Source organism: Pinus tabuliformis, chromosome 4_1 (genome assembly GCF_031772625.1).
Source record: "Pinus tabuliformis cultivar Carrire ecotype Pingquan chromosome 4_1, CPIR1, whole genome shotgun sequence".
Classification (NCBI taxonomy): Eukaryota; Viridiplantae; Streptophyta; class Pinopsida; order Pinales; family Pinaceae; genus Pinus; species Pinus tabuliformis.
Window position 1 is genome coordinate 950,061,843 of NC_142303.1, and position 9,421 is coordinate 950,071,263.

General features: G+C 33.8%; 1 protein-coding gene across 2 annotated transcripts; it reads right to left on the minus strand.

Moving 5' to 3' along the window:
• Window positions 1-4,324: 4,324 nt before the first annotated feature.
• Window positions 4,325-8,866, minus strand: LOC149179280 (protein kinase STUNTED-like). Of its 2 annotated transcripts, XM_089423802.1 has the most exons (9): window positions 8,339-8,866; window positions 7,087-7,156; window positions 6,583-6,769; window positions 6,356-6,418; window positions 6,085-6,245; window positions 5,854-5,933; window positions 5,607-5,754; window positions 5,350-5,499; window positions 4,325-4,652 (listed from the first exon to the last, which is right to left on the minus strand). In XM_089423802.1, exons 3-9 carry the CDS (start codon window positions 6,626-6,628, stop codon window positions 4,374-4,376), a joined length of 927 nt encoding a protein of 308 aa, XP_089279928.1. In that variant the 5' UTR covers window positions 6,629-6,769; window positions 7,087-7,156; window positions 8,339-8,866; the 3' UTR covers window positions 4,325-4,373. The 2 variants fall into 2 exon arrangements, with proteins under 2 accessions (XP_089279928.1, XP_089279929.1); XM_089423803.1 differs by lacking the exon at window positions 5,350-5,499 and having other exon boundaries at window positions 4,328-4,652.
• Window positions 8,867-9,421: the final 555 nt, after the last annotated feature.

A 9,421-nucleotide genomic window follows, 5' to 3' on the forward strand; every position in this document is an offset into this window, starting at 1 on the left:
TTAGGTATATTCCTGACACTACAATGCGGGATATGGATCTCATTTCTTACAGTTCAGACGTGCTTTAACGACTAAAGGTACATATGGTATTTAGATCAAACTTTGAAATCCTAATGAAATGGACTTTGATTGAATGAAACGAGAAAAGGGTTAAAAAATCCATGTCTCAATTAGAGATTCAGAAATTTGGATCCTTTTATTTTTTAGATAGTCTTATTCATGAAATCATTGGTGAACTCTAAAACGCTGCTTATATTTGATATCATAAATAACTATAATCTTATTTATAAATAAGCTCGTAAATAATCGGAAAATGAAAGAGCCCGGTGTTAGAACATCCTGCTCATTTGAGATGAGCACCTATATAGTAAAAATATATCATGTGCATCCTGCTCATTTGAGATGAGCACCTATATAGTAAAAATGTATCATGTGCATCATGCCCATTTGAGATGAGCACCTATATAGTAAAAATGTATCATGTGCATCATGCCCATTTGAGATGAGCACCTATATAGTAAAAAATAGGAATAAGTATAAAATTAGAGGAATGTTGTGATAGCCTAGTTACATTTCCCATTTATTGAAAATTAAATTAAATAAGAAATAGGAATAAGTATAAAATTAGAGGAATGTTGTGATAGTCCGGTCATTTCCTCCGCCGATTCAGTTAACAGCCATCGGAGATTTTACGGGGAGCACTTGTTATAAGAGGAGTGGTCCATTTCTCTGTCAAAAGTTTTTGCTATTGATGCCATTGACAGAGTCCTTTCACATCACATGATTTTATAGGAGGATTTACTAGGAGTATAATTATTTTTCATAGCATTTTTGTTTTTAATTGAATTGTAATTTTTTGTTGTTTAAAATGTTGTTGAATGCATAAATAGTTTCAGTCATTTGTAACATTTAAGAGTATTTGAATGTGTAGAATTTACAATTCAAAATTTTTAAATAGTGAGAAAATCTATCATAACTTAATTGTGAACAAATACAGTTTGACTCATCACTATTAATCAAGGACTAATTACCTATTATGGTATGTAAGAGGCAAGTTTCACTTCTAATTCACAACTCAAACTTATGATTTCAAAAAAAATCTACTCAATTTCAAACAAATTTAACTCTAAAACACGTCACAAATAAATTACAATAATATTAATTAATATATTAATTAAAGTGTTCATAAATATATTTTTAACCTCTCTAGATTTTTTTAGAAGGTTGAATTTATTTATATAATCAAAAATACATTTTAAATGACTAAAAATAACAATTTCACTTAAAATCATTAAATTTTTAAAATAAACTTAAAATCATTAAATTAAATTAAAACAAAAAATACAAAAAAAAATTACCAAAAAAATAATTTCAAACTTAATAAAAATCCTCCTATAAAATTCATTAAAAAGAAAGTATATTCCACTAACAATACTTTCACTACTCATCCACTTTTTAGGTGTCATAGGGGAGTACACTGGTTGAAGTGTGGCTCAACTGTGGCTCAACTGGAGAGATCTTTGCCAACAAATTTGTATCTTGGTTTTTTCCTCTCAATTTTTTACTAACATATTTTTGGCCACATAGCTAGCGTTTCCTGCCGCGTAGTTTAATTATTGAATTTTGAAAGCTATGAACCAACTCTTATATTTATATTTGAAGAAATGCTACAAAATATGGTAGCTCAATTGGTGATTATCTTTTCTATGTAAACTATAAAATTCAAAGCCTTGCGGGTCATTCCAAAAAGAAAATCAACATTCTTAATTCATAAAATTCATATGTCATTACTTAGACACATCAATTAAGCAAAATCATTTTGAATTCTTTATATTGAAATTTTTTCTCTCTATATGTATGAATTAATAATACATAGTATAATGGTTAGAATAATGTTTTGAACAATATTTTAATTTTTGAATCAAGAATATAATTGTTTTTGAAAAAAAAAAAATTTAATTAGTACAGTAAATATTTTTATAAACAAGAATGTGGAAATATTTTCTTATTCATTAAAAATTAAAAAGATATTTTTGTTCATTCAAAATTAAAATATAGAATAGAAACTTTATTTAACAAACAAAATCCCGCAAGGATTTTTGTAAATCCAAGTTATAGTTGTTAAACTTCAAAATTTTAGGCGTGTTAGATGTTTTTGATGGTGTTGAATCCATTTCCACCATCAAAAATTCAAACACTGTCTCTACAAGATTTTTTGAAATAATTTTGCCCGAATTCCGGCCACTTTTGGTTCTCTGGGCAATTCCTCCACCTTGATAGACGACTCCCTAACTAATTAAATCTAACAAAATTAAAATAATTTATTTTAAAAAAATGAAATTAATTTTCTAAAGTTAACTTTAATAAATATGATTTAATTTTTAATAAAAATGAAACTAATTGGGAGTCAAAAAAATATTGAACGCATGTACGTGGCAGGGATAATAAGACGGAGTTGTCTATAATGCGACTTTTTGGAGATTCCGGTGACGGAATCCGGCGGAAGAAATTGATGTTAAATCTTGATTTGTTGCAGTTAAAATGGTTTTTTAACTTCATATTTGGATTCAGCACCCTCGAAAACCCCTGGGACGCTTTCATTGTGCAGGAACTAACTATCAAACTTGCGATTCCAATAAATTCCTGCCGGATTTCGACCGGAAAAACCCACCGAAAAGACTTTCAAAAAGTCGCGTTATAGACAACTGCCTCTTGCTTAAAGATGGTATAATCCCTTTGGATAAATGTTAAAATCAAGTGGGGTTGATGACATTTAATTTGTCATTTTGATTTAGAATATTAAAATGTGAGAATCGACACATAGTCCCATCTTCAAGAAACATTAAATTACTCATCTTTTCTTCCAATGAGGACCCGACAACTTTGAATGATGGAAGTTATAGTGGTCATAATGGTCAAATCAATGACCAATGTAAAGAAGATGAAAGACGACATTGCTAAATACAGAGTTACTGGAAAATCTCCTGCATGATGTACGATGGAAATTAAAGTGTATTTGCATACGAAACATCTCGACAGTGAACTCTCGGCCACCACGGTGCAGAATAATTTGAAGTTTGTCCAGGCTTCCACGAACTGAAGCTGGAATTCCTAACAAGACAAATGAATAAAAGCCTGGTTTCGTGTAAAATGTAAATTCCGGTGATGTGAACACAGTTCTAGGAAAATGAAACGAATTTGCAGAGAAGAAAACAGTGACGGTGGATTTACTTATTTTGGTATTCATAGTTTTGCATTAAGTGTGCTTCTGATATGTATTCTGGGTGGCTTTAATAAAAAGCTTCATGATCTGCAGTTGGATGGAAAGAGCTAACCAGCCATATATTGGGTATTTAATGCCGAAAGAGGAGCACGCAACTTAGCCCGATAACACGGGAGCGGGCAAATATTATTTAATGCCGAAATTGCCCGCTCCCGTGTTATCGCGTTAAGTTGCGTGCTCCTCTTTCGGCATTAAATACCCAATATATGGCTGGATAGCTCTTTCCCAGTTGGATTACCGAGGCGGATCCTGTTATTAATGTCATAAGGTAATTCGCTGTTGGGGAGGCCATTGGCTAACTGTAGCTCCGCTCAATCGTACGCAGGCATCATGATTTAATAAGAGGAACACACAACCAATCACCATTTAAAAAATAAATTTAAAATAATTTAATACTAGCGATTGTTCCAAAAGGTACAAAGAGAAGCAGATAGGATTATTAAATTAGAATTGTTGAATTTCTCTAGAAGAGATACTGGTTCAAGCCTACAAGGAGCAAAGAGATTTGATGTTTGGAGTTCTATGCTTTTTGGACACCATATTTCTTTAAATACAACTTAATTTTTTAGAAAAGTTCAAGCCCATTGCAATTCTGCCATGCAGACAGTTCTGTCATTGCAGACCTACACTTAAAATCGCCACTGGGTTTATGATATTGAAAAATTCAAAGTAAACTGGTATACAAGAGAATGTACCAAGCTAAACCACAAGTTACACCTCTTCAGACCTGAAAAAGTACATAACAATGGTTTGGCAAATCAATAGCGATATCATAATTGCTTTTCCTTCCACACACATACAATTGCTCCAAAGGCAAGGACAAGAAAATTTTCAGCTCTAGTGAGCACCAGTGGGTCACTAAAACGAGTGACCACTAATGGCTTTCACATTTATACAAGGAATTTGCAAGGGATTTTACATGGACTCCACTCAACTTCAGGCACAGCTTCAGCCAATATGCAGAGTGATTGAAATTGAACACAGCTAAGTAGTGACATTGGCTCACAGTAATACACCAAGTATAAAATATTGAAGCTTTTACAGAAGCAAGGAGGAAAAAAATTATGAAGCTCAGAGAAGTAGATTTAAATCAATCAAAGCTTGTTGAACAGCGATAACTTCCATAGAAATAATCTTCCAAGGTTCTGCTCTCATGTACAAGATCTACACTTTGATCTGGACTACTGTTTGATACCAAATCATCATCAACTCCAAGCATTGCAAGTGATAGATGAGTTTGGATGTCACAACTCCCAGAGTTTGCTCCAGATTCATCCTCAATCAATTCATCTAATTCCATGGACATTGTCAATTGCCTCTTGGTCCAATAAGGTAGGTCATCTCCTTCTCCTCGTAGTAATTTCAAAATCTGCAATAATAAGTTACAGACAAACAATGAGGAAGAATAAGTTCACGTTCTTACATTAACATTTATCCATTGTTTGAAATTTGACAAAGCCAGTTTAATGCAAAGGTAAGCCACTTTATTTGGGGAAACCAAAGCTTTCAATTCAGATCTTGCAATCCAGATTTCAGCTAGGATAGTGATTCTCAGGAAAGATATATACTCTCTTGATATTGGAGCGAAAGCAGATATGCTGGCTCTTCTTGCCTATTCAGGGAGGGGTAATTTGCATACTGAAGCTTTGGTTTGAGATATGATGTAATCTCTTTTGCTAATATTCAAAGAATCTTATATTTCATTAATGGAAAAAGAGATTATTGGCAATTGAGGCTTTGAATATTTTGCCATAATCCACCATCAGCATATTTTGCCATAATCCACCATCAGCATTCAGGGCTAACCTGTTTAAGGGTGATGATTTTACAAATTGAACTACTGAACAAATGTTTAGATTACAACCCTAAACACTAGATCTAAACACCCTTAACTCTATGTCAGAAGGATATCAACTCGATATTTCATGTGCCATTCTTTGTTATGGGCAAAAACAATTCTAGCACTAACTCCTCACAGGAAAGCAAACGTCTTCAAGCAACTAAATTTCACATAAGATCAGAAACTGAAACATAAATACGCAACTAAAGAGAATAAGAGTAATTACTCTGTTCATTCGAGGTCGAAACTGAGCTGCCTGTCTCAGACAACATGTTGCACCAATGACCATTCTCTTCATCTCGCTCATGTCATAAGCATCTTCCAAAAGTGGATCTGCAAGTTCTTTTACAGAGCCAGCGGCCAGTAATGGCCTTGCCTAAATTTTGAAATTTACAAGAGATTAAGATTCTGAACCAAGACAAAGAAACCAAAAGAATCCAAAATTATCAAAACACAAAACAAGCAAGGACACAAGAGCCCTACCCACATAACCAGGCTTTCTTGGCCTTTAGGATTCTTGTCATTGATTGGTTTTCTTCCAGTTATTAGCTCTAGAAGAACTACTCCAAAGGAATACACGTCCGTCTTCTCATTAACCTTTCCATACATGAAATATTCTGCAGCCAGATACCTGAAATATGATAGCAGCTAGTTTTATGAAGTCTTGATTATAAATGACATTTATTTTCCTAAGGAAAGAGCTGGTGTAAAGAAAGAAATGGATATTTACCCAAATGTACCTACAACATCACTACATGTGATATATGCAAATGTTGTTGAAGCCCATTTGGCCAGCCCAAAATCTGACAACTATTCACAGAATATCTTTAGTTAACGATCCATCGAAAGATGATTTGCTAGTTAATGATCAAGCAAATCTTATTATAACATCTCCAACCAAAAAATACAAACAATTCAACAGAAGCTTGAGAACTTGTTTCTCTCACAAAGATCAAGATACCTGAGGTTCAAAGTCTTCAGAAAGCAAAATATTAGATGATTTCACATCTCTATGGATGATAGGATGAGAACAACCTTCATGCAGATAAGTCAAAGCTTCAGCAATTCCAATGGCCACTTTCAGCCTATCTTTCCAATGAGCCTGTGGCTTGTCCTTTCCTCCTGTAACCCAACTTTTTCTGAGAACTGGGAACAACACTTAACACTAAAAAATAATAAAAATCTCCAAGGACGTAACATGATAAATGCATGAAAATTGGCATACTACATACCATAAAGAGTTTCTTCCAGACTTCCTCTCAGTAACAAGTTGTAGACCAAAAAGTACTCCTTCTCTTCAACACAGTAACCAATTAATGAAACAATTTCTTCGTTATGGGCAAAAACAATTCTAGCACTAACTCCTCACAGGAAAGGAAACGTCTTCAAGCAACTAAATTTGACATAAGATCAGAAACTGAAACATATATACGCAACTAAAGAGAATAAGAGTAATTACTCTGTTCATTCGAGGTCGAAACTGAGCTGCCTGTCTCAAACAACATGCTGCACTAATGACCATTCTCTTCATCTCGCTCATTTTAATGTACATACAAATTGTTGGGTAGTTAAAAAGAGGAATCTAATTGTAGCGGAACTTAGGGTGAACAGCAATCACGCCTGCTCTAGCTTCACTAAATTTGTACCTGCACGGTCCAATAGATATGCTAAGCAAACTATCAAAACATTTTTACAGACATTCTTATCCACCCAAAACTTCCAAAGTCATAGACTGCTGAGAAGATATGATAACTGGCTAGATTCGATGTAAGGAAATGTGCATGGTGGATATCTAATTTTCCCTATTCATTCTAGAAGTTTAATCAAAATGAAATCAGGCACAGTTCAATAAGAGTCTAAGATAATACGATCAATGCAAATACAGCTGAACCACATGCAGTTAATTTCAATGAAAGCACTAATACAAGATAATTCATGCTAAAAGTCTGAGATGAATATATACCCCTTATCAATAAGAAAGTTTTTAATTGCAATAGGAAGAGCAGCACCACCACGACTGTGGACTCCAACTCCTGCAACAGAAAAAAATACAAAGAGATGAACAACTCCTGCAACAGCAAAAAATACAAAGAGATGAACTTACATATAAGGATGATAAACATTTAACAAATATAACACAAAACAACAAGCATATATATACTATATGAAACTATATTTTGCTGTGAGAGGAATCTGCTATCCATAATGAGATGATGCCCATCACTAGATTAGATGGAGTCACATCATACTGGACAACAGACAACAAAAAATCACAGTTTCATGGATATAATTGTTTTTCCCTTTCATATTTCCAATATAACGACTTGTCCAATCGCTCTATCTTTTCCCTTGCATATTTCCAATATAACGACTTGTCCACTCGCTCTATCTTTTCCCTTGTGGCAATATCTTGCAAATAGAGCAGAAACCAGTAAAACATATACTGTTTGAAACTGTATTTTTGCTGAAATAGGAATCTGCTTTCCATAATCAGATGATGCCCATCACTAGATTAGACTCAGTCACATCATGTTTGACAACCGACAGAACAAGAAATCACATTTTCATGGATATAATTGTTTTTCTCTTGCATATTTCCAATATAAGCACTTATCCAATTGTTTTATATTTTCCCTTGTGGCAATATCTAGCGAATAGAGCAGAAAACAGCAAAACATATACCGTTTGAAACTGTATTTTTGCTGAGATAGGAATCTTCTATCCATAATCAGATGATGGCCATCACTAGATTGGACTAACATCATATCGGATAACAGACAGAACAGGAAATCGCATTTTCATTGATTCAATTGTTCTTCCCTTGCATATTTTAATATAAGGACTTATCTAATTGCTCTATATTTTCCTTGTGACAAAATCTTGCAAATATAGCATAAAACAACAAAACAGAGTGTTTGAAACTGTATATTTGCTGAGATAGGAATCTGATATCCATAATCAGACGATGCCCATCACTAGATTATAGTCAGTCACGTCATACGATGCTCATCACTAGATTATAGTTAGTCACATCAAAATTTGACAACAGACAAAACAAGAAATCACAGTTTCATTGATATAATTGTTTTTCCCTTGCATATTTCCAATATAAGGACTTGTCCAATTGCTCTATATTTTCCCTTGTGACAGTATCTTGCAAATTTTTAGAACAACCAACAATTGATTTCAGATGAAACAGTGAAGTAACTTCTTACCTGTTATGACTTGAAGTTCAGATGGCCTCCAAGTTCGCAAGGATAATAATCCCAAAGATTGTTGCTATGTATTGAAATTGCTTCGCTGGTTTGTTCCTGGACCAGATGGGGCAGAAGTATTGTATTCAATCATTTCCAATCGCAATTCCAAGGCCTGCACCGCTTCTGCTGCATGAAGCCCATACAGGTGTATTTTTGCATGGACAAACCTAGCATTTAGCACAATTGCATTGGGCAGATTGAACTCGGAAACATTTTGGACAATATTGCAGAGGGCAATGGTGCACAAGGAGATACTGACAGTGATTTTTATTCAAGGTGACTGGAATGAATTCACTTCATCTCACTTATCAAAATGGAAATGGCATGGGATTTTCTCTATATATTCAAAGTGAGTTACGAAATAAAAGCCTTTCTCCTCCCGAGTTTTATTTCGAAAAAACAAAAAATACATTTTTGTTTCTGATTGAAATGAAAATCTAGAAGAGGAAATGGTTTGCATGTCAAAGATAAAGATGCTCTTTGAGGTTTGGCGACTTAAACTACTCTCTTAACCTATTTGGTTTTACAGAACAAAAAAATAAAAATAAAAAATCCCATGATAGTTATGCATGCCTCCGTTCTGTTGCTTTAATCTTATTTTATCTCTGATCTAAGGGATTTTTTTAATGACTAAGGGATTATGTTTGGCCACCACCATATATTTTCTTCTTTAAATACTGAAAATTATGATGTTTATCCCCCTCCTCCCCACCACTAATCTCTAATACCTCAATTATTCCCACTCATAAAACACACTATAGCAAAATGAAGATTACTCAAAGAAACTGTTCTGCTCTTACAGAAGAAGATTAGATCAGCACACTATTTAGTGATAATGCTCTTGCAGCTTTGCCTTTTGCTTTGCCTGCAAAGCAAACCTGCCTACATAATCGTCAGCATAAACATGTGCTGATTAAAATATTATCATGGCTTCAAGAGTAACTACATCATCAAAATAAACATCAAACTGAAGATGATCTTGTATATAATATGACTCACTGAAGCAATTTTTTTAAGGCCTGAACATGTTCTCCTCCTGTG

What these genes read in the sequence shown, in the direction of transcription:
- LOC149179280 (XM_089423802.1), bottom strand. Translation starts at nt 6,628, where the DNA reads ATGTTGTTTGAGACAGGCAGCTCAGTTTCGACCTCGAATGAACAGA. An exon ending in TCTGGAAGAAACTCTTTATG is followed by an intron (nt 6,246 to 6,355) that starts GTATGTAGTATG and finishes GTTGGGTTACAG; the next exon opens with GAGGAAAGGACAAGCCACAG. An exon ending in GATGTTGTAGGTACATTTGG is followed by an intron (nt 5,755 to 5,853) that starts GTAAATATCCAT and finishes ATCATATTTCAG; the next exon opens with GTATCTGGCTGCAGAATATT.